Here is a 24,815-nt window from a genome sequence, read left to right on the forward strand (position 1 = left end):
TTCGGAGAAGCAGATCGGAGCGCTGGGGGCGTGACACGTGGCTTCTACCCGTTGGAGATGGCGTCGCGCTGACATCAGCGCACGCTGGTTTAATTTTTTTTTTACTGTTGGCACATTGTTAAAAAAAATTCAAACAAGCGCTGAAGTCGCGCATGACGTCACCCAACATGCGAGTTTGACCTCGGGCTGAACTGACCTTCGGGCCAGCCCGACTTCGTGGGACCCACTCGTTGCCCGGGCTTGGGCTGACCGCTGGAACATCATTCCCCCCCCCCCCCTTGGGCTCAGCCCTGCGCTGGAACTGCTCTTAAGGTTGCTAAATCTACCTGAAGTGGACTAAAGACTGACCTGCGAGCTCTGGGCCAAATGAACCGGCCCGTGACCCAAACCCATATGGTCCGCGCCAAGCTGGCTCTGCTGTTTGTATATTCCCACCGTTGAGCTCTTTGGCAATGGCAGAACCTCTACGATGCTTTGCTACCAGTCATCCAACCAATAAAAATCATCAAGGTAAGAACTGCTTCAACATTTTTTAGATTTGGACTAAACACATGTTTAATTTTTCATCTTTTTTGATTCCCTCTTGAATTTTTCAGCTAAAGCTCATTTCTTTGATGAATTTCAGAGATTTTGATTTCTGGGTCTTTTTAGAACTCCATGTTTGAAATAGTGCATATGTGAGTTAATTGCATTGCCACACAGAAACACGGAGAGAGAGGCAGAAATGGGGACGAGAGCAAGACTGCCAAGCCTCATTCGGAGCCTCCAAAAGGAAGCCCAGCCAAAACCCACGTGCCAACAATCGTTGCCTTCGCTTAGACGCGCCTTCTCTCTCTACGATCAGATCAATCTCATTGACAACGTCCCTAATGACCAGCTTCGATTTCAACGGTATTCTCCTGCTGTGTCTTCTTTCTTTGGTTTTTGGCTCTTCCACAACCACCACTAATTACCATTTTGCCACTCTCTGTGTGAAGGTACACGGACTCAGGGTTCACAGTGAATGGGGTGGACTATGAAGGAAGCTTGCTTTGTGTTGGAAACATGTTGATGTCTTGGGCTCCCAAGAAATTCTCTGAAATCACTCCTGATAGGTCTTTACTCTTTCTTTCTTTCTTTCTCTTGTTTGTTCATAGAAAAAAAATATTTACTTGAAGATTAATATTTAGAACAAGTGAAGGATGTGGCTCAAGGTTTTATTAGCATTTCAATTTTGTTTTTCTTTCTTTTATTGAGAAAATTGTACCCCCAAAAATCGAAGTGGATGTTTAAATTATTGTTCTAGTTTTCCATCCATACATGATACATGAATATATGCATCTGTGTACATTTGTGTATGAATGCATGAACTTGTTTTAGTTACTAGAACTGTGGAACATGTTGATTGTGAGGCAGAAGTAACTGACAATTTAATGGATTTTATGCTGTGATTCAGCCTGTCCATCTTCCAAACCGTGCGACCTGTGCCAGGTAAATTTCAAATTGCATTTTAATCCTGTTATGTTTCATATGTACCTTGTTTTAGGTTGTCCCCCGCAGATTATTTTGAATAGACATATAGACATATAGACAATATCTTAAATGTTTCAATTTAAGATATTGTCTTAGTTTTCTTATATTCAATTCTGGATTGTGGTTACATCATTCGACTCTAAGGAGTCTGATCTTTTCTGTCTGTATTTGGTAAGGAGGATTGCTTATCCTTCTTTTTATCAATACAACGTTTCTATTAAAAAAAAAATGTTAAAAATCCTAGGGAACCCAGCTAATAATCATATACGGATCATTAGGAAAACATTTATTCAGTACAAGGTCATGACTCATAAGTACATTCTGCATAAGTACAAAGTCATAAGTGCAGAAACTAGCTTTCTCGTTCATTTGAGTTGTTTGGGTTTATTCCCAATATATTGGTGGGCAGACATCCAGTTTAAAAGAAAATGTGATTTTTGATACATCTTTGATCATGCTTCGTACTGTGATACTAGTCTATGTGACATGCTTTAGAGCTCTTTCATGCATACTTCTAAGTTCAGCTCCTTTCTCATCTGCAAAAACAAAACAATTTAAGGAGAGAGGAAGGTAGGATGCCTTACCGTTCCTGTCTCCCTTTTGAGAGATATAGTTGGTGTGTAGATGTGAAGATGAAGGTGAAGGGATGTTAGGAAACTAATTGAGAAGATGATGGGAAAACAAAGTTAACGAAATAACATTTTAGAAACTGGAAACACAAATGGTGTAGTTTTTTGAAGTCCTATCATATCTGAGGATAATGGTAATGACATGGTGAAAGCAGAGACGGTAGCACATCCCTACTGTCCTCCTTTCTCCATATCACTTCACAAATGCAGAAATGAATGACTGGTCTTGATCAAGTTGTACTGTAAAAATTCGACCCAAAAAAAAAAAGTTGTACTGTAAATTTTTGTCCCCAAGTAAATAATGACAACACGTGTGTTAATAGCTTTTAGATTGCATCACAATCACTGGAAATATGATAACTGGGTTTACTCTTTATTCTGAAATTTAGCTTCTTTCAGCTACAGTTTAAATGATAAGTTCTGTTGTAGCAGTATTGACTGCTTCTTTTGAAATTTCAGAGATTTTGATTCTTGGCTGTGGGAGGTACATTGAACCTGTAAGTCCTGAACTACAACGCTTCATCCGGTCTACTGGAATGAAATTAGAAGCCATTGACTCGGTATATTTCATTGTTACTTTTTTTTTTCTCTGACTTCATTATTTCTTGCATTATGCTTGTCATGGTCATGTAGTGTCTGGATTAATCTGACAAATAAATGACCAACATAGTTTTCTAAGCAAAGCCCATATCACCTCAAATGTTGTAGTAACTGTGTTGTGTCCACCTTGTCCATGACCACAACCAAATACTACAGCCCCCAGAGGTGTCTTGCTTCCTGAAATATATGGGTGCTTATAATTCACTCTCTGTGATAACTTTTTGATTTGCATTAAACTTATGTGGTGCTCCAGTTGGAATGGGTTTTGGTAACAATGGTGATTCTACTACCAAATTCATAATACTCGTCTTTCGTTTGTTTCAGAAAAATGCTGTATCAACCTACAATATACTCAATGAGGAAGGGAGGATTGTGGCCGCTGCACTTTTACCATATGGGATTTCGTCATGATTGCTGGACTTACTGCAGGATGCTTGCTCACTGCATCCTTTTAGTGACCATCAATCTCTTGACCACAAGGTGCATTGAGCCTCAAGTAAATGCCTCCATTGATTTGGAAGCAGTGTGTAGTGTAATGTAATTAAGTTGGTCTGTCTGTCGCACGTGTAACTGTGAAGCGTTTTTCTACTTTTCCTCTTAAATTTATCAAGAAGAAGTATCAAATTTTGAAGAGCCAACTTCGATGCTTCGGAGTTATTTTTCCTTCAAGGCGTATATATATGCGTTGTATCCCTCATCATACTACTATACAAATCTATAGAATAACGATATTTATTTATTTAAACTTGAAAGTTTCATCTTTTATAACTTAAAAATCCTAAGCTAGATTGATTGATGAATTGGGTAAACGTAACTGAATTCAAACTTCCTTACCTTTCAACTCACACAACTTAGACAACTTAACTCCCTAATGTAATTGCCAATAGGATCTAGCCGTGTTGAAAAGAGTCTTGACTTGCAGACCAATAGTTTTAGGTTCAAACTCTTATGACACATTGATAATATGTGTATGAGAAATCTCCCTTCCTAACTTTGGCAAAAAAAAAATAAAAATAAAAAAAATAAAAAAATCCCTAATGTAATTACTAGAACTGTTTTGGAATTCAAAATTGGGACCGCTTCATACATTGTGAAGAGAAGTTACACACGTGTCTTTTAATTATTAAACCCTCATGAATTCGGTTTGAGATAGAGGCAAATGTAACTAGGCAAAAATGATCATTGGCATACTAACACTTAATACAGTTATTATGGTGCACTAACACATCATTCACTTTGCATAGTATGTTAGTGAAGACTTGGTGTGATGCCTAAGAAGGAAAAATCAACGTAGTAGATGAACATGAAACTCCTAAGAACCCCAACGATCAAATGAGAGTTTATAAGAACTCGCTCCCCAATCACGCTGTGGTCTCAACATGCTGGGCCGAGGAAGTGTCCTCAACCTTCCATTTCTCACAGATATGCCACATTATTCACGTGATGTTCTAAGCTAAATTGTACAAATTATCCATGTGAGCCATATGTCACTATTGCTCACGTGATGGAAAAAAACTCTTAACAATCCTTGTGATTAAGGCCCCGTTTAGGATTGCTTTGTTTTACCAAAAACCTGCTTTACTTTAAAGTTAAGCAATTTAAGGTGTTTGGTAAAAAGAAAATATCCCAATTATTTTAAAAGTAATGGCCTTCTGACAGCAGCTTTTAAAAGCAGGCTCTGGGTTACTTTTCAAAGCTGCTTTCAAAAGAAGCAGAAATGAACATTTAATGAATTTTTTTAATTCGCAAAATACTATCATTCATTTTAAAAATGACACCACCTCCACTTCCACATCCAACTCCACCACTTGCACCACCACATTCACTACCTCCACAACCACCGCCGCCACCACCACCACCACCACCACATCCTCCTCCTCCTCATCCTCCACCACCACCACCACCACAACCACCACCTCCTCCACCTCCTCCTCCACCACCTCCTCCTTCACCTCCACAACCACAACCACAACCACCACCACCACCACCTCCTCCAAAACCTCCAAATCCACCACCACCTCCACAACCAACATCACCACAACCACCACCACCACCACTACGTGAATACACAGATGTTAGACAAGGTGCCTATAAATGTGGTCTTCTTAATCTTTTTGGGTAAAAAGGGAAATTATCTAAAAAAAGAGAAATATTAAAGATGGAATTTTGTCCTAATCCGTACGAAATGTTAATGGTGCCAACTAACACCGTTTCTTCTACTACCGGAACTCCATCCCGCGCCACTGGAAACAGCTGAGAAATACCAAACTCTCCACCACCGGTCTCCACCAATTATGAACTCTCTAAACCTTCAATAAAACCCCAAACCTCCAAAACCCTAAACCCTCATACAGACTCCTCCTCCTCTCTCTCTCTCTCTCTCTCTCTCTCTCTCTCTCTCTCTAGAACTGATTACTACTCTCAAAGAAATGACTTCGCTGCTTCACTCAGCTTCGCCATTCTCTCTCGCTTCTCGCGAATCTCTACGCACTCGCACTTTTCTCCCTAACCGGTCTTGCTCTCGAATCGCAGCCCGAAACGGCGTGGTAAGCCACTACAAAGCTTTCTTTTCTTTCTTTTTTCTTTCTTTTTCCAGGATAAGCTTTCATTTCATTTCTTTCATTATATTATTTTCTATGTCTAGAATTCTTTTCTTTATTTCGAATAATTAGTTTCAATTTGAGCGTTCGAGTCTGAAAATAGGAGTTTTTCCCTCTTTATCAGTTCAATTTTTTGTCAATATGATTAAAATTTGTTTATTCTGAATAATGTATTGTAGAGGTGTAATGTGGGAGAGCCTTTGAAATATGCAAATGGTAAGCCATCTACTCCACTCTTGAAGACTGAAGAAATGGAGCCCAACTTTTTGGCCACGAAAACGCATTTGGTGAATGCAACTACCAAGAACGATACCAGACTCAGGATATTTTCCGGCACTGCAAACCCTGCGCTTTCTCAGGTTTTCATTTAAACAAATTTACCATTTATGTTTATTAATATTAGTTTTCATATGGTGATTTGTTATTCAAAGTGGAGAAACTCTCTTGATCGTATCTTTTGCTCTTTGGCAGAACGAGAAAAGTTTTCCTGTCTTTCTTTGTTTTTTGAGAAAACATTTCCTGAGGCACAATCTAAAGAAATGCTCATATTGCCAAGGAATTTTTCCATTCAAACAAACATCAAATTGTTTTTTATTTATTAATAATTTAAGAAACTTCTGCATGGAACTATTTTCCGCTACAACAAGTGGAGCCATAATGTATTGTAAACATATAAATGCTTTGATTGCAGAATGTCTGATGTACTTTTGTGTTTTTGATAGGAAATTGCTTGCAACATGGGTCTGGAACTTGGAAAGATTAAGATAAAACGCTTTGCTGATGGAGAGATATATGTTCAGTTGCAAGAAAGTGTGAGAGGGTGTGATGTATATCTTGTGCAACCCACATGCCCTCCTGCAAATGAAAATCTTATGGAGCTTCTGATAATGATTGATGCCTGTCGGAGGGCGTCAGCCAAGAATATTACTGCTGTGATTCCATATTTTGGATACGCTAGGGCTGATAGAAAGGTAACTTAATAATATTATAGATTGAGCATAAAAAGATATGAGGTTCTGGGAATGATTGATGCATGTTGTCCTAGACTCCTAATACAAATTTGACTAAATATCTTGATGAAGAGTTATTACATTAAATATCATCCATCAGTCTCAAATAGTCTCCATTTGCTGGAGGTCATGAGTTTAAGTCTGATGGACGAAAATTGTTGAATAAAAAGAATTATCATAGATGAGCTGGAATTAATTGTGTTTTCCTATGGTAGATTGAGGAACTTTGTACAAATAAGTTGGTGTTGGAGTCTGGGCTCTAAAATTTTATTGTTGATAGCATGAAACTTGTCCCTCAACTAATTGCTTGTAATTATCTTACCTTCATCAGGTTTAACTTTATTCCCCATAACATTTTTGGTCAATCATCTGTTGTGATTTATGATGTAGAGAATTAATTTATCTATGTGTATCTTAAGTTTGTAGATTTACGAATATTGGGGAAACTTAAGATAGATTCCTTAAATCGGGTTTGTTTACATCCATTAAGAAATTTCAGCCCACTAGCATTAAGATTGAGACTGAATATAATTTATACTCGAATTATTTCAGGAAATAGGTTGGGCTATCACATAGGATCATGAATAGTCAGAAGTTTAGAGTCCTGAGTTAATAACATATGTGCAAATGCATCATGTGGAAAATCCCACAATGCTTAACTGATTTTAGTTGAAATTGGGATGTAAGGGTTGATCCAGTTTTAAGTTCAAGTTTGTTTTACTTATTATCTTGAATGGTGTTTGTTCCAGACTCAAGGGCGTGAATCTATTGCAGCCAAACTTGTTGCAAATTTGATTACAGAAGCAGGTGCAAATCGTGTTCTTGCATGTGATCTTCATTCTGGGCAGTCTATGGGATATTTTGATATTCCTGTGGATCATGTATATGGCCAGGTAATAGACCTGTAATAATTTGGTTTCTTTTGTTTCATTGTTCACAGACCAGGGTGTTGGACTCTTACAAGAATGCTATTTGGCCACCTGAAATGAAATGAAGTTGAATTGACATGAAATTTAAAATTGGCCGAAAGCGATATTTCTATCTCAACATCTTTTAAGAAAACAATGCTACAATTATATTAATAAGATTCTAAGTAGCATTAATTTTGGGGTTCTAATTTTTGGACATTTCCTCTTATGTATTCACCTTTTTTATATGTAATTTTCCTCTATGTATATCCAGCCTGTGATCCTTGATTACCTCGCCAGCAAGACTATATGCTCTGATGATTTGGTAGTGGTCTCACCAGATGTTGGGGGTGTTGCTAGAGCTCGCGCGTTTGCGAAAAAATTATCTGATGCGCCTCTAGCCATCGTTGATAAAAGACGCCATGGGCACAATGTGGCAGAGGTATGAACTATTCAGATGAAATTGTTACAGTTACCTCCTATAATTTTCTTGTTCTCACAATATCTTGAAGTGACACATGAAATTGTTGGAAAGATAAATCATTGTGAAACCTCATCGTATATCAAGCTTAGATAAGCTGATGCAGACTATGAGGGACCAGGTTTATCTGATGATGTTGCACAAGAAATGAAAACTTAACAATTATATATTTTAAGGCCAGATGTGATCACAGATAAGCACAGTTAAGTTACCAAGTCATGTTTTTGAAGTCTTGTAACAAGTGAAAGCGATGATTTTTCTCTGATTTTATTTGTTCTTTCTAGAGTACAAAGTTAGATATTACAAGTGCAATGACTCTTTAAACTTTTTCATCATAACTTATAAATGTTACAGGTAATAGTAATTTTTTCTTCATAATATGCATATTCAATAATTATTTGGAGTTTTGGATATTTGGTTCTTTTGTGACAATTTTTCTATAGATCTTTGCACGATATCCCAACTAATGAAATCATCCTTCTTCCTTTCATCACTCTCCTACACGAGGATCTACAAATAGACATGAAATAGGTAGCCTGCTACTTAGTACCGATTGCATCCATTTTCCATTTTCCTACTCGACATCAAATTATTAACGTGAACATAAACGGGGAAAGGAGATCCAGCTGGCTAAGCTCTCTAAGAACTCCCTTTTGGCCTTCATTAATTATTACTGAAGATTGAACTGATTTCAGTTTCAGGCACCCACCGATCAATGACTACCACCTGCTTCCAATTATTCTCGCAAACATTAATCAATGTTTTTACACTTACGAAATAAATCTGAAAAGATATTATAATAACTCAAAAATTAACTGAGCTAAATATCCATTGATCGACAACCTCCATCTCCTTCCAAAATCTTTTCTATACAGCTCAAGATCTAGGAAATCCCAATCAATGGTTGTACGCTTTTCTGAAATCAATCTTAAAAACTACCCCTCCTTGTTTCTCAGTTGATACTCCTTGACCTTTTCATTTGCAACGTCACCCTATTTTATCTGAGATATCAGTCTTTTCGTTAACTTAAGACCTCCTGTTGTTGTTCTAACTGTTGTTTAGCTCTGAGTCCTGACATAGCCATGGTCACTACTTCACCTTGAAAAATATGGTTACTTGATTGCATTTCTACCATCTCTACTCCACCCCCTTGCGAGGTATTACAATTTTTCTCAGAACAACCCCTGTGCTCTGTTTCTCAGAAGTCTTGATGTTTAAGAATGACACACACACCCTTTCTTTCTGTTTTCTTTTCTTCTTCCATCATTCACCTATGCATAAGTTTTACTTTTTAAGTCTTTTTTTTTCGGTTCCATACGGAAACATATATTGCAACTCATTTCTATAACATGAACTACTTTTCAGGTGATGAATTTGATAGGTGACGTGAAGGGAAAAGTAGCAGTTATGGTGGATGACATGATTGACACAGCTGGTTAGTTTGTACATGCTCTAATCTGTTTTATAGCATAGAACATAAATAGTACCTTTGAAGAAAATTATATAAAATAACATAGAACATTAAATACTGATGTTGAGCCTAGCTCGTGATGGTAAAGCTATATTCTGGAGAAATGATAATCAACATAGTTAATTGAGAGAGGTGGATTTTAGTGCAAAAAGAAGGATCTTGCCTATTGACGCAAATGTCATGGGAAGGGAAGTCATCATTAGCATAGTTAAATTAGAAATAGGGGTTTCAAAAGAAAGGACAACTATGTCTCAACCTGTAAATAATAGTATAGCTTTTCTGTAGGTGTAAACATTTTTTCTTAATCCTAGGAAACAGTTTTCCTTTTGATGGAGAGACTTGATTCATGTGTACAGCCTTCAAATGCTTCTTGGAGGCTTGGAGAAGTGGGTTATTCCTCGTTTGATAGTCTTTTAGGTGGGTTTAAGATGTAACTGTGCCTAAGCCTACACACGGGAGTTATCTGACAGACCTGGAAATCAAATCAGAGAGAGATGCTAAGGACAGCTGTCCCTGTTGCAACTGCTCAATTTTGACTGTCTGTGCATTCCACGCTTCAGTGGGCCCCATACTGAGACCACCAGTGTGAAATGTGCCTGGAGTTCTTCTAAAGAAAATGTACCTGGAGTCATTCAATACGCAGTTCTTAGAGTTCTTTGCAACTGCTCAATTTTGACCGTCTGTGCATTCCACGCTTCAGTGGGCCCCATACTGAGACCACCAGTGTGAAATGTGCCTGGAGTTCTTCTAAAGAAAATGTACCTGGAGTCATTCAATATGCAGTTCTTAGAGTTCTTCCAAATCGAGTTATTAATTTACAATTTGTACGTCCAATTAGTGCATCAGTTGTTAACTTTGCATTAGTGAAAACACAAAAAATCTTCATGTATATTCTAGTTTTAGGAAATCGTAAGTTTGTCCATGCAACCTCTCCTATTCCCATTCTGTTACAATTTTAGCTACAATAGCCACAAATTATTTGGTTCACTGTCCTGGGTTTTGAATTGATTTATGTTCTCATAATCATTTCCTATGTTCTCAACTAGTCTTTGCAGTTATATCCTTGGTTGTTGTTCTTGCAACAAAGTATTATTGTTTGGCTTGTGGCTTATAGGGACTATCACGAAGGGTGCAGCTTTACTACATCAAGAGGGCGCCAGGGAAGTCTATGCATGCAGTACACATGCAGTTTTTAGGTATGTTGAATTTATCTGGTGCATGAATCTCCACTTTCACTCTTTTGGTATGACATATAGAGAAATTTTTCAGCAGAGGTTGTGATCTTGACAATATCCACTGGTGCCAACAACCATTAATTCTTTTTTGTTAATCTTATATGGTACATATTGATTTGAATGTGAGAGAGTGTGCCTTTATCGTAAAGGTATGGCTTGCCCAAAGCGACCTGGTGGTCGCAGGAACACCCTCTGTTGAAAGTATAAACAAAGGTGTGAATGTGTATCTTACCATCCTCTGTTTCGACATGCATTATAATTAGGTGAAAGGATCCAATAAAGTGTCTGCAGATTTGATATATGATTGTCATTTCTAGTTGATTGACATTTAAGGAATGAGTTTTGGGCAAAGCCTTTGTTTTGTTGATACGTCTTTTCTGCACGAATCTAATCATGACTTTTGCTATTGTTATAAGCCATAGTGATCTTCTGCATCACATAGTCACCGTTTACAATAGCATGCTGGAATATTCCATTTAGTATTTGAGAATCCCATTTAGTATTTATGCATTCTTTATTACTTTCATGAATATTTACTTTAGCCTTTTCTTTTTGCAGCCCTCCTGCTATAGAGAGGCTGTCTAGTGGTTTGTTTCAAGAGGTGATCATAACAAATACCATTCCAGTGTCAGAGAAGAATTATTTTCCCCAGCTAACTGTCTTGTCAGTAGCAAATCTTCTGGGCGAGACCATATGGCGTGTTCATGATGACTGCTCTGTGAGTAGCATATTTAAGTAAAATTGGTTTAATATTGATTATGAATGAAATTAGTTCATTCCACACTGTTACATAAACAAATTCAATTGATTTGTTTGTTCTACATTCAACTGGTGAAATGGATCCTTTTGAAATAGAATCAGTACCAAAGGGTAAAAAATGTCCTGTAGCCTCCAATTCTTTGATGGATATCTCATGTGTCTCTGCTCCATGTTCTGAAGCGTATGCTTCTACTTCTATACTTCCCTTTGAGTTCTATTAATATACTCAATTCATCTTAGAGGAATTAAATGTTTTCATAGCTTTTACCATTTAACTCCGGAAAGCAGTTCTGAGAGTTGTTTCATTCTGAATTTTTGTCAGGGTGCCTTTGAACCCTTTTCCACCTTGGGCATTGATTGATCAAATTCATGTCGGCGGTGCGCCTCCCAGCTTCTGTTAGACTGTTACTGCCAAATGGCTACCTTGTCGGAAACAAGATTGTCAATAGAAAAATAAGTATTTTTTTCCAGATAGAGGCCCTGCTTTATAGGTTGTTGTTTCGAAATTTTGTACAATCGGAGGTTGATCGGAAGATACTTATCAGCACTTGAATTGAACCCCACCTAGGGCATCATTGAATCTCATTTCCCTTTTTTCTCCCTTTTGAGGAAAATGGTTGGTGAACTATATTACATAATCAGCATTGTTGTATGATATCACTGTTTTGTCCTTGTAAGCTCCCATTTTGTCAAGTAATCAATCATATTATTGCGTGCGTTTTGTTTTTCTCATTTATTATGTCATCATTACTATCTTAATATGGCTTTAATTGTCATCCAATGTATTCTGATGATCACAATTTTTAAATTAAGCATAACAAAAAGTTGTGATCTTTATTTGTTTCAACATGTGTGGCAAGGAATTGTGTTTTCGTCTCGAGATTTAGTGTTGAAGCTGAACCGAAGCAGAATTTTTGTGGAAGACTTTCCCAGGCCATGTTAGATAGGGAGGATTAGATTGGACTAGCTTGGACTAGTAAAATGCTTAGATTTCAGGTGCAAGGAAGAATGTGGGTGTTGTCTTCAAACTTGGAGGATTTGGGTATATGAACCTCTTATGAATAGTCCATCCTAAGGCTCCAAGTCAGAAAACAACACTCATATTATTCCTTGATTGCACATGAAATATAAGCATTTTACTAGTCCAATCTAATCCTCCCTATCAAACATGGCCGGTGTACCCGAAAATGGGTCAGCTGAATGCCACTCTAAAAAATGAAAGGCTAAATTGATCATTCTTGAAACTGGCTTCTAATGGAAAGCCCCGGCCAAAATTTGCTCGGAGCTGGATCCATCAATAAATTCGTCAATGAAACATGATGGACCCAGTGGGAAAAACATCCGGGGATTCAAAAACAGAACCTCAGGTGTTATCTTCTTAATGTTAGAAGAGATCTAAAGTTTGTATTTCTCATTTTCGTTGATAAAAAAAACAAAAAACAAAAAATTACTTCTTGAAGAGGCTAAAAGTCGCAGTTTTTGACAAAAGTAATATTAATATCAGATAAATCAACTGTCTTCTTCTCAACTCTCCCACATACATAGGCTTCATGAGTCTTACAGGTCTCCAAATTTTCTTTTTTCCAACAAGAAAAAAAGATGAAAATACAACTCGGAGTGAATATTGTAACTAAACATTAACTTGAGAAATTATAGTCCCGCTAAAAAAAAAAACTTGAGAGATTATAGTAAATAAAAAATTACTAAATTACTATAACCATCAGCGTAAGACTTCAGACTTCAGACCCGCCAGCAAAGCCCAACATCTATCTCAAAAGTTCCAAATACTCACACACTCTCTCTCTTTCTCTCTCACTCTCTTCTCAAACCCTCTATTTAGGGTTTGTTTCGGCAAAATTCCCGCCAATAACCCCCGACTTCAGATTCAACAATTCTCGAAAAAATCCGAGAATCTCTGAGAAAGTGGAAGAAAGAGCATGGGAAAAGACGAGGAAGAAATGAGGGGAGAGATTGAGGAGAGGCTGATAAACGAGGAGTACAAGATATGGAAAAAGAACACACCTTTCTTGTACGATCTGGTTATAACCCATGCCCTAGAATGGCCTTCGCTTACAGTCGAGTGGCTTCCGGACCGAGAAGAGCCTCCAGGGAAGGACTATTCGGTGCAGAAGATGATTTTGGGGACGCACACCTCCGAGAATGAGCCTAATTACCTTATGCTCGCTCAGGTACAGCTGCCATTAGAGGACGCAGAGAACGATGCTCGCCATTATGATGATGATCGAGCTGAGGTTGGCGGTTTTGGTTGCGCCAATGGCAAGGTAAGGGGCTTGGTTTTGTGGTCTCAAGTTGTTGATTTTTCGGATAGGGTTTAAGAATTTCATATTAAGGAATATAAGCAGTTCATACTGATGTGCTAAAGATTTCGAATTTGGGTATTTTGGAATGCTGGCCTGTTTCATTGTAAAGATAGTGCTGGACAATACAAGAAATTTTGAATTTTATTTATTTTTATACATTTTTATCAATTTATTAGAAATAAGAAGTACTGGCACTTCAATCACATTGTAGAAACTTGAAAGAAAGTGGGAAATTTTTTGTTTTGGTCATTCTAAAGATTTGATTTATACCAAAACATGTTCTATGATAAGTACATAGCTTGAATTGAAGAAAGAATGAAATAGAAGGGATATTTGGTGTCTCCAATATGGAGAAAACACACCAGCTTTTTCAATTGTGTCCCAAGTTGACCTGATGAGGGAGGAATGCACTTACTTGAAGTAGAAAGTACTAACAGCTACCTAGAATCACTGAAACTAACAACAATAATGTAATGAGGCAATTGGTTTGACCTCTGGTTTGGATTCATGAGCTGCATCGCTGACAGTATGGCACTTTAATAACTGAAGTAAAACACTGCCCCTTGGCATATGCTGTAGTTGTTTCTATCATTCAATGTCTAAACGGGCTCAAGTATATGGTCTTAAATTTTCTTGCAGGTGCAAATAATCCAGCAAATAAATCATGATGGAGAGGTTAATCGGGCTCGTTATATGCCTCAGAATCCATTTATTATTGCCACAAAGACCGTCAATGCTGAAGTTTTTGTGTTCGATTATAGCAAACACCCATCTAAGCCTCCTTTAGATGGTGCATGCAGTCCTGACTTGAGGCTGAGGGGCCACAGCACTGAAGGATATGGTTTATCATGGAGTAAGTTCAAGCAGGGTCATTTACTCAGTGGTTCTGATGATGCTCAGATATGCCTTTGGGATATTAACGCGACTCCCAAGAACAAAACCCTCGAGGCTATGCAAATATTTAAGGTTTGCCTCTACATCTATGTTGCACATATTGTTCTTCATTTAGAGAAAAATGAATCCTATCAGAGCATGTGTAACATTTAATATTGATTATTGTGTACAGCTGTTCCTTTTAGCTTTAGGTAAAGAAAAGGCTAGAATTTCACATGAACCAAAGGAAGGCTATCATTAAATGGACGGCTCCAGTGTTCTGATTTGGATGCAATAAGATAGCTCTTTCTAGAAAAATACTTATATACATTTGCCACTTCTCTGCATCTTATATGTAAAAGTTTACCGTTGTTTGAAATGCTTGCTGGATCAGGTTCATGAAGGTGTGGTAGAAGACGTAGCATGGCATTTGAGGCATGAATACTTATTTGGTTCTGTTGGTGATGATCAATACCTTCTTATATGGGATCTCCGGACTCCATCCGTTACCAAGCCTGTCCAATCTGTAGTTGCTCATCAAAGTGAAGTGAGTGATGTTAATATTCTCTCATTGCTATAGATAATTGATGTTTCTGCATTCCAGCTTTATATGTCAATCTTGGTACTTTCATGTTTGTTCATGTCTTAGTTTTGTTCTAACGTTTGAACTTATACATTTTGAATACTGTCATATTGGTGCCTTTAGCTATTTTTTTCCATCAACTAGGCGAAGTGTTTTAACCAGTGGAGTTTAGTTGTCCAAGTGATTTTCCTAAATACATGTATGCTAGGAAATAATGAGTGATCATTGTAATTCAAAATTGTTGTCATTGTCATGGGTCTGATGTATGTAAGGTTAGTACTTAGCTGAAGCCTATTTCAAACAAAGAAATAATCTGGTAAAATATTAAAAAGCCTAATGAAAATCTGGAGATATTTTTGGATGCCTGGGAAGGACTGAGACAACAATAGTTATTCATGAAAGCTAGGATGTGAGCTTTTATCTATGAGTACTGAGAAACTAAAAGGGAACTTGTATTGGTGACATTTCGATAATACTAGATAACTTGGCCAATTTGTTGCAGTGGATTTAGGTTCTGGGCCACCTAATAGAAATAAGATCATGCAATGGATTTTTGAGATAGTTAACATATTCTTTTATGCTGTGGTTAGATGTGAATCACCTCTACGGGCCAATGCCTCCTCTGTGGTTCTCTTGCATCTAGACTTTAGGGCTCACAACCTTTGTGTAAATTAATGTATCCTTTACATTTTTGAACTTTCAAGAGTTTATAAGGTTTATAGTTTTCTTTATCTGACTGTAAGTAATGAATGGGTTGTTTCTTTACGTGATATTATATCCTTGACAGTTTTGGACAATTTTGAAGTAGTTTGTCCATGTGATGTTATGTTAGGTTAACTGTTTGGCTTTCAATCCCTTCAATGAATGGGTTGTTGCAACTGGATCCACTGACAAAACTGTTAAGCTGTTTGATCTACGCAAAATCAATACTGCTCTCCACACCTTTGATTGCCATAAGTAAGGATCCTTCCTTGGAACTGATAAATTTGGATGTCTAAAATTATCTTTGATATAATCAATCTATAGATCTGATCTCAAATTTTTATTGTGGTGTATTCAGGGAGGAGGTTTTCCAAGTCGGTTGGAATCCAAAAAATGAAACTATCTTAGCTTCTTGTTGTCTTGGCAGGCGACTCATGGTGTGGGATCTTAGCAGGTATTCCTTAAATAACCGATTATCAGCTTTTGTTTTTAATTTATAGGGGGAGGTGATCTTCACTCGAACTTGTGGTATTCTAACAGAAATCAATACATTAAGTGCTGTTTCATGCAAGCATTTAGGTTATGGCTCTAGAATTTAGTGGTTTAGTTTGGAAACCAGACAGTAAGTACTGGGATAGATGTGGGCCAACTAAATCAAACCTATTACAGAATGGTGTTACAAGATGAGATATGTCTGCATGAGGAAAATAAGAATCATTAACCCTAACTAGGGGAGCCTAAGGCATTATACTGAAGTATGGGCGTTAGGCATCAGAGCACATGGAGGGCATCTTCCTCTTAATATTTGAAGTGCCAAGTATATAGCCTGCATGTTCTTGTTAAGCAGGCACACACAGCCAAGCTCGTCCAAGCTTGTTGGTTATTCTTGGACCTAGGAATGAACCAAAGAGAGTAAACAAACTGAATATTAAGCCCAAAAAACAAAAGCCTAGAGCCAATGAATCCAATGGAGGCCTCACATCAGAAGACTGAGATATCCTTGGCCATGTAGTAAAAAATGTACCGATCTTGGTCAATACCATTATGCCACTCCTCCCGCTTATCTCTTATTCCGGGTCACCACCATGCTACAAAGCCTTAGTTACTATCCTAGCTTAAATATGAGGAAGACCAGTGTACTTGTGTCTTTGCTGCACCTCTCTATTAATTCTTTCTGTTTTTTCCACTAAAGAAAGAATTTCAAACATGGTTTGGATAAGCATCCACACCTGTATAATTATGATGTCCTTTAAGTTTTTAAAAGAAATTATCATTCTCTGTTATATTATATTTGCATTGCAAAGAAAATAAATCTTGACCTAAATGTTATAACTTTGGTTCTGTTACAGAATCGACGAAGAGCAGACACCAGAGGATGCTGAAGACGGTCCACCGGAGTTGCTTTTTATTCATGGGGGTCACACCAGTAAAATATCTGATTTTTCGTGGAACCCATGTGAAGATTGGGTTGTTGCTAGTGTTGCTGAAGATAACATACTCCAAATCTGGCAGATGGCCGAGAACATTTACCATGACGAAGATGATTTACCTGAAGAGCCGGCAAAGCCTTAGTATAATTTCCAATACTTAGCAAAATGTAGTCAGCTAAAGCTAATTAGAGAAGGGGGAATGTAGGGCTTTATTTATGTGTGTTCTTCTGTAACTTTCTTCTTTTCTCCCCTCTTCACCATTGCATGTGAGATTTTGTGTTTTATTTTGCTGAGTTAGATCAGTGATGTATTGACCCATGCTTAGTAATTATATGCAGTACTTTTGCATGGAAAGTAACTTTCCAAGGTAACTCTCGACTATTTTTTTGTCATAAGCTGAAAGCTCATAAAACACCACGTTTGCATATTGATAGGTGTTTTTTCCAGGAAGCAGAAGTACTTCTCTAGTATAAGAAAACACTTATTTCAATTGAAGCTTTAAAAAATGTATTATTTTTATTTGAAAGCATTTGTCAGCATTTTTTTTTATACATATGATATTGGGGAAGGGAGAAATCAAACCTAGGCCCTCAGATGCAGTGTGGTAAAGAGCTAAGTTCCTAAACACAGGACATGTCTGAGGCTATTGTTTGAACTAGCTTTGTTCAGTATTGTTTTGATAAGAAGCAGTGCACGTCAGAGGTTTTAAACTCAAATGCACTTGGGTGCCTTTATGAAGAAGCAAAAGGGCTTGTAGGTTAAGTAGTTGAGAGCATTTATCGCTAGACTAAGAGCTAGTTGGTACCTTCATCTCTGATTATGGGGTTCTAAGGCATTTGTGAAAGGCTGCAATAGAATATACCCAAATATTGTTGCTCTTGAATCAAATCAAAACAATACTTATATCCATCACCGCCAAAACTATAGCATGTTCTATTATATGTATGTTACATGTATGGGTTCCTAATCTTTGCATGCAGGGGAGAGAGAAAGACAGGAATTGACAGAGAGCTGAACTGGAGAGATTTACAAGTTCTCCTCTCATTTTTCATACGTCCAAAAACTTAAGATAGCTGTCTATGTGTAGCTGCCACGTCAGACTATGCCTCTGAATCCATACATCCTCAGAAGTTCAGTCTCTTTGATCTAAGTTTGATGTTGTAATTAAGCTGCCTACAACTCCAAGGGGCAATATTTCTGCCGGCTTGTGCCTTTTCAATGAGGCCAACCAAAAGAGAACAGAGAAATGACATAGTAAATTTCAACACTAAATCATCAACATAACCTGCTCATAAAGGAAAGCATATAAATACCATTACCTTAACAGCACGTTAGAGATATCAAACAGAAACAAACTGAACCATTTATATCTACAATGGCTGCTGCTGCGAGGAGATTGGTTCAATCACTTATCATATTAGTACTTGCGCTGGCAATGGCAACCTCCAAAAGGGCACTAGCAAGTGATCCTGATATCATTTCTGACTTCATAGTCCCCCTGAATTTCAACGGCACGATTGATGGATCCTTTTTCACATTCACTGGCTTTCGTGGCATTTTCGATCAAGCTCCCAAAACATTGAAGGGGTCAAAAGCAAGCCTGGTTGAGTTCCCTGCCCTGAATGGTCAGAGTGTGTCATATGCAGTGCTTCAATTTCCTCCAAACACACTCTTCCCACCCCACACCCGCCCGGATGCAACTGGACTTTTGTTCCTTGTTGATGGTTCCTTGGAAGTAGGGCTAATCGACACGAAAAACAACCTATACACTCAAAAGCTTCAAACTGGAGATCTGTTCATTTTTCCTAAGGGATTAGTCCATTATCAGTATAACTCGGATCCTCAATTGCCAGCCACAGCCATTGCAGCATTCGGAAGTGCAAGTGCTAGAGCAGTTACCGTGCCGCCGGCTGTTTTCACCACTGGCATTGACGACGCCATCCTTGCCAAATCATTTAACACTGATGTTGGCACCATTGAGAAGATCAGGGCTGGCCTCACTCACTAGCTCCTAATGACAAAGGCTTCAATAGTTTTCTTACTGTGATTAATTTTTGTTTCGTTTATTTATTTATTTATTTATTTTTTGTATCATCCTGTTGTTGTTTATTTGGCTTGGTATTCTTTTAATAAAACACTTTTGTTCAATACAAGATCGCAGAATAGCCTTGGATTTGGAAGCCTGATATTACGTCAAGCAATTAAAGCTTAAAATTGCACTAAACGCTCTATATATTTATTCCCAATTCAGCAGAACCTGCATTTTGTACTAACCAGAGAGAACCGATTAACTAATCAATTACGATAAATTGGATTGGATTTTGCAGTTTTTTCTTGTGATAAAAGTAGGACCCTTAATTGCAAGTGTTAAAAAAAGGGCCTTTATCTTGTGATGACTAAATTCTGTTAGTTATCCTAATTCACAAGAGCCTACCCTAGATCCAACCAAAAAAAAAGATAAAAAAAAGAGCCTACCCTAGACTATCTTATATTATTTGATGGAATTATGTTCGTTAGATAACTCGTTTGGTGGCCTAGTTTGGATTGGATTGAAGTCATGTTCAAGCTAGTCTTTATGAGTTTCACCCTTCAGGTGAGACTTGTAAGACACAATACGTTGGATTGTTGTCTAATTAATAAGTCCAGTTTCAGCACATTAAACAATGCCATGACTTCCATTTTATTTAAAATAGTCCAGTCCAGTCCAGTCCTTGGAAAATTCACAATTAATGTGCATTGGATTAGATGCAAATTGGCTAAATATGAACACATTTTGAATGGATGAACACCCTTGTGAAACCCTATATTTTTAAATATATATATATATATATATTTATATATTATATTTTGGGAAATTAAATATTTTGTTACATATTTAGTTCATAACATAGATAGTTAAATCTATATTGTTTTATGTACTGTTTTAATAAATATTTATATCTTATTTTATTAAATATATTATTCTACTATATATACCTTGTTCTATTATATACATGTATATGTTTTAAAATAGCTCTTGTTAATACGTGTCAAAGTAGAAACCTATTAAGTAGTAAGGCTGGCCAACTCACCAAGAAGATAAGAATAGGATTAGAGGAATTGGAAGAGACAAAGACATTCTTCCTTATCTGTTATACATATTACTTGGTTAGGAAGTATAAATCAACCGCCATCAACCCATCCAATAGGAAGTGTTTTATTGCCGACTTTATTCTAGTATAAATAGGAAGCTTACAAGTTATTTACTACTACTTCCAAAGATAACAAACCTGCAATGAGAGAGAGAGGTGATGAAACTCTTGGAGCTTGGGTTGAGTGGTAATATATGAAGATAGGTAGATGGGTTGTCTTGCCAATTTATTTAAAGGGTTCTCATTAGCGAGGTGAGTGGTTTATGTAATGTGTTCTAAAAGTTCTTATTTTGCGATAAAATATAAAAACCATGAATTATCGTGGATTTATTATATTTACAAATATCTCTCTATTTCAAGTCAAGCATGTCTAATTTGATGCAATCTTTCACACACACACACACACTATATATATATATATATTGATTGGAATATGAAGTATGTATTATTCATGGAACATGAGAACTTCAATGTTGGAGTATCCGAGGGATAGATGTACCACACGGGGACATAAGGCAATGAGGCCAATAGGGATCACGTGGTTGGTTACATGCTATGAAGGATAAGATATGAAGGGATGATGTGATATGGTATGGATTGGTGTATCTTTTCAAGATATTTTCTAGAGTGTGTAAAACGGCATTGCTTAACTGGCATATTACATAATCTACTCACTGAGCGGTGGTTGCTCATCCCTCATCATGTTTAATTTTTCAGATGAATTAGTGGGCAAGACAAGGACTAAACCAGTTGAGGCTAAATTAGATGAGAGTGATAGAGCTTTATTTTTTTTTATAGTAAAGTTGTAAGATTTTTTGGGAGTTATTTTTATAAGAAAAGTTTATTTTATGCTTCGGCTTCTTTTTATTTATTTTATTTTAAAATTTAATTTTCTCACGCACCGAGCGCGGGGTTTCCGCCTACCCCCGGGTCCGGGGCGTGACAACCCTTACTTGTACTTCAAATTTGAAGAAAAATCACTAACTTGCTCTTTTTTTTAAAAGTCTCCAGTTAATTAATGGGGATCCATCTGTCTTTGTACATATAGTTTAGTGCATTCAAATTTGCTAACATTTTTAAATTTCTTTTTCACATGAAATTCCACCATCATATCTGATTAGTGGAGTTTGTTATTTCTTGATGTTGAATCAGTCAGTCTCACTGTTCTTGAATTAATTCCACCATCATATCATATTCCAGCAAGTTGATGAAAAGTCCTAAACTCTTTTTTTTTTTTTTTTTTTGTCGTAATAAAGATAATTCATTGATACCCCAGAAACTTGAGGAGCAGAGTACACTGGAAGGACCAACATACAAAAGCAGGCTCCGGAAGAATTCTAGCTAAAACAGTCAAACAGTTTAACCCAAAAAAAAAAAGAAAAGGATTTTCCCATCGAAACTAGGTAGTTAGGTAACGATACACCAGAACATGAAACAAGGAGGAGTAAACTCAACCCTTAAAAGTCATTACAAATTTTAAAACTCCACGGCAATAATTAGTGAATCATCCATGTAATTCGCTAACCCATCTTGTTGTTCATGACCAGATATTGGTTGATATCTTCGTACTGATCTTCTTTGACTTGAGAAGTATGCACTTGAAGAAGTTGATGAGATGAAAGACTGGGCGGCATCATCTGATGCATGTAGGGCACTGCAGGCTGCATGAGACGAGCATAGTAGTGGCTCATGGATGAGGAGCTTAGAGGACCAATATTATTATTCGTCATCATCATATTCATATTCATTTGATCACTGTAATTACAGTGATACCCCTCCAATGGTGATTGAGAATAATGAGCACTGCTGGAATCCCCTGCCCTGTACTGAAGAGTACTATAGTTATAGTTGCCCTCCATCAACATCCACATTGCCATCGAACTCGGATTAGGAGCCATAAGATTATTCAAATATTGATCCGAATTATCAAATGGAAGTGTTTGATCAGAAGGCTGATGATGATCAAATGACGAGACTGCAAATGGCTGGAGCATATCCACCGTATTATTGTTCAAAGAGCTCGTAGGGTTTTGGTCCTCCTCATGATAATGTTCCTGCATGTAAGAATTACAAGGCTCCTTTTGGCTTGATGATTCACCCATGTTAGGGTTTCCACCCATCCGTACTTTTTTCGTTACAGGTACTCGATGAGCAGCTCCGTTCCTCTTATTAAGTAATGTTCTCTTGCCAGTCTCAAGCTTAGCATCTAACTTGTCCAGAAGTGCCTCGAGTTGATTCTCGGAGAAACTTTCGATACGTTCGTCCCATGTTGGGTACTTGGTCTCATACATCTCCTTACGGGCTCTGTAAATATCAGCATAGACCTTGTTCTTTCGGTCCATCAACAGGTCCGACAAATCGAAGGTTTTCTTGGCCGGTTTGCTCATGGTGCTGGCTTTGTACTTGTTGATTATACGATCGACTTGTTCCGAATTTTGGGGCCAAGTTTGGAGTTCTGGAGGCCGATCAGTCAGCTTTGGGCCGTAAATAATAATGCACACATCCACTTCGCAAAGAGTTGAAAACTCATAAGCCTTCTTCATCATTCCCTTGCTTCTCTTTTGAAACGTTGTTTTTCGAGATCTCTCGTTCGCAATGAGTTCCATCTTCAGCCTTCCGCGACCCATATTCGTCTGCTCTTTGTTTAAAGATAATTTGGGATCAGTACAAAGAGTTATATGTATATGCGCATAATAGGCTTTTCTCAGTTTTGGTGGTTTTGTAAATGATGATGCACAGCAGAAGCAGAATAGGCAATATGAACTCAAATAAACGGATATGAATAAAGTACAGACAAGTAGGGAACACCCATTTAAAGAGTTATTTAATTTTAAATGTGCAAGCAAAGCAAAAGAGGCATAGCAATGAAATTATAAAAACGGTTAAGTAAAGGAGAAGAGAATAGTAAGATTGGTACCTTAAGTTTTAATGGCTTCGAAGAGCTTTTGCCTTTTGGAGGAAAGAAGATGGCTTCTTAATCTTCCTTTCTTTGAGATATTGTTTCCTTGACCTATATAGGAACTCACAAGTATTGGCCTGCCGTTTACTTCAGAATCTAATTGATGTTAAAAGATCAATCACAATTCATGATCTTTTTGGTTAAGGTAAATTGGCCTGCCCGCTTACTTCAGAATCTCATTTATGGTGAAAGATCAATCATAATTCCTTATCTTTTTGGTTAAGGTAAACAAAAATAATTTTTACTTGCCATAAATTGAAGAACCGAATCAATTAGTCATTACTACATTTCAATTTCTCGTTTAGGGTTCTTAAGACATAGGCGCTTACAAGAAGTCCGAGCTTGTATCAAAAAGTCGGAACTTGTATTAGCTTTTTCACATCAATAATATTCTATCACTTATTTATAAAAAAAAAAAAAAAGGTGCTTATATTACCTAAACCCACCTATTTTTCAACCATTCTAAAAAAACTCAAATTTGAATGGATTTAATAATTGTCCTAGTATTAGAAAATATTTACAGTCTATGCCATCTTCAATTCATACTTGTCAAGTTGTCAACACACGTTAATAGCATTTCCATTAAAAATCCCTACTTTTTTTTAGCATTTATATTTAATCCCTATTATTTGGGCACCTACTCATTAATTATAATTACACCTAAACCCTAAAATTTTCAACTATTAGATTGTATAGCTAATTATGTATACCTAGATTTTGCAAGTTCAACAATTTCCTTTAGAGGCATGTGTTACGTCAGAAAATGTAGGTAATTTATCAAAGGGATCAAGAACTATAGAGAGCAAACACGTCCCTTTGAATAAATTAATTTTAAACCATAACAATTAATAAATTTGAAAATATTGATATAAATAAAATGAACTATCTAACCAATATTAATTTGAAAGTTAAATTGGAAAAAATTCAACCACTACACCAATATTTATTTATTTTTCTAAAGGAAAAAGCAGGAAACCTACGCTTTAGAAAAATAAATAAAACTTAATGATATATGTTTTCATTGCTAAATTCTCTTCATATATGCCCATCTGATAAGATTATCTTACAACAATCATTGTAACAATCTCTCGATAAAATGTTAAGGTCTCAAAGTCAAAGCACGAACAATCATTCAATTTTCAGAAGACATTGCCTCTCAACGCAGCCATCACAATCTCACAGTTAGTTAGCTTAAACCTTTTTCTGTTAGGCTTAATAGTTCTTGTAAGTTGTAACAACTCATGTACTGCTTAATTAACACTGTTGTATATATGGATCATCCAAAGAGAAATAGAAAGAGAAATTTCTAAGTCTTTTGTTCTTTGTTTCTTCTCTCTCTCTCTCTCTCTCTCTTTTCACTTGATTATGACTAGAAACTAACTAGTTGGTTTTCCCAATGAAAACTTAAATTATAGGGATTAAAAAAAGAGATATTTAGTCATATACCAATTCTTAACACTAATAATATAGATAAACCCTATACCATTTAATTTCTATAAACAAAACAAAACAAAAAAAAACCCCAAAATGACAACTTGCCCTTTTGAATTTAATTTTGATTATTAAATTACTTTGATGCCCTATTGAGTGTTTTGAGTTTTTTTTATGAGG

The 24,815-nt window shown here is 36.8% G+C and overlaps 4 protein-coding genes across 5 annotated transcripts; all 4 read left to right on the forward strand.

Moving 5' to 3' along the window:
* The first annotated feature begins 356 nt into the window (after nt 1–356).
* Nucleotides 357–3,486, forward strand: LOC110757356 (uncharacterized). 2 transcript variants are annotated; one of them, XM_021958942.2, is made up of 6 exons: nt 357–510; nt 626–891; nt 978–1,094; nt 1,436–1,470; nt 2,601–2,701; nt 3,066–3,486. In XM_021958942.2, exons 2-6 carry the CDS (start codon nt 725–727, stop codon nt 3,150–3,152), a joined length of 507 nt encoding a protein of 168 aa, XP_021814634.1. In that variant the 5' UTR covers nt 357–510; nt 626–724; the 3' UTR covers nt 3,153–3,486. The 2 variants fall into 2 exon arrangements, with proteins under 2 accessions (XP_021814634.1, XP_021814635.1); XM_021958943.2 differs by having other exon boundaries at nt 703–891.
* Nucleotides 3,487–4,885: 1,399 nt separating this feature from the next.
* LOC110757403 (ribose-phosphate pyrophosphokinase 1) lies at nt 4,886–11,937 on the forward strand. Its single transcript, XM_021958997.2, has 9 exons — nt 4,886–5,287; nt 5,521–5,700; nt 6,064–6,312; nt 7,101–7,244; nt 7,534–7,701; nt 9,106–9,175; nt 10,326–10,407; nt 11,005–11,164; nt 11,528–11,937. The coding sequence occupies exons 1-9, from the start codon at nt 5,171–5,173 to the stop codon at nt 11,564–11,566; spliced, it is 1,209 nt and encodes a 402-aa protein (XP_021814689.1). The 5' UTR covers nt 4,886–5,170; the 3' UTR covers nt 11,567–11,937.
* A 1,015-nt stretch (nt 11,938–12,952) lies between these two features.
* Nucleotides 12,953–17,485, forward strand: MSI1 (Transducin/WD40 repeat-like superfamily protein). Its single transcript, XM_021958973.2, has 6 exons — nt 12,953–13,487; nt 14,166–14,492; nt 14,794–14,946; nt 15,815–15,939; nt 16,043–16,138; nt 17,034–17,485. Exons 1-6 carry the CDS (start codon nt 13,143–13,145, stop codon nt 17,254–17,256), a joined length of 1,269 nt encoding a protein of 422 aa, XP_021814665.1. The 5' UTR covers nt 12,953–13,142; the 3' UTR covers nt 17,257–17,485.
* Nucleotides 17,486–18,479: 994 nt separating this feature from the next.
* LOC110757385 (putative germin-like protein 9-2) lies at nt 18,480–19,130 on the forward strand. Its single transcript, XM_021958980.2, has one exon. It carries the CDS (start codon nt 18,490–18,492, stop codon nt 19,120–19,122), a length of 633 nt encoding a protein of 210 aa, XP_021814672.1. The 5' UTR covers nt 18,480–18,489; the 3' UTR covers nt 19,123–19,130.
* The last annotated feature ends 5,685 nt before the right edge of the window (nt 19,131–24,815 follow it).

The sequence above is a fragment of the Prunus avium genome, chromosome 2, assembly GCF_965620075.1.
Source record: "Prunus avium chromosome 2, drPruAviu1.hap1.1, whole genome shotgun sequence".
Taxonomy (NCBI): Eukaryota; Viridiplantae; Streptophyta; class Magnoliopsida; order Rosales; family Rosaceae; genus Prunus; species Prunus avium.

Coding starts and splice junctions, on each gene's coding strand:
- LOC110757385 (XM_021958980.2), top strand. CDS start 18,490: ATGGCTGCTGCTGCGAGGAGATTGGTTCAATCACTTATCATATTAGTA.
- LOC110757403 (XM_021958997.2), top strand. CDS start 5,171: ATGACTTCGCTGCTTCACTCAGCTTCGCCATTCTCTCTCGCTTCTCGC. Junction 6,313..7,100: donor ACGCTAGGGCTGATAGAAAG/GTAACTTAATAA, acceptor TGTTTGTTCCAG/ACTCAAGGGCGTGAATCTAT. Junction 7,245..7,533: donor TGGATCATGTATATGGCCAG/GTAATAGACCTG, acceptor ATGTATATCCAG/CCTGTGATCCTTGATTACCT.
- LOC110757356 (XM_021958942.2), top strand. CDS start 725: ATGGGGACGAGAGCAAGACTGCCAAGCCTCATTCGGAGCCTCCAAAAG. Junction 892..977: donor GACCAGCTTCGATTTCAACG/GTATTCTCCTGC, acceptor CTCTGTGTGAAG/GTACACGGACTCAGGGTTCA. Junction 2,702..3,065: donor AATTAGAAGCCATTGACTCG/GTATATTTCATT, acceptor CGTTTGTTTCAG/AAAAATGCTGTATCAACCTA.
- MSI1 (XM_021958973.2), top strand. CDS start 13,143: ATGGGAAAAGACGAGGAAGAAATGAGGGGAGAGATTGAGGAGAGGCTG. Junction 14,493..14,793: donor AGGCTATGCAAATATTTAAG/GTTTGCCTCTAC, acceptor TTGCTGGATCAG/GTTCATGAAGGTGTGGTAGA. Junction 15,940..16,042: donor CACACCTTTGATTGCCATAA/GTAAGGATCCTT, acceptor TGGTGTATTCAG/GGAGGAGGTTTTCCAAGTCG.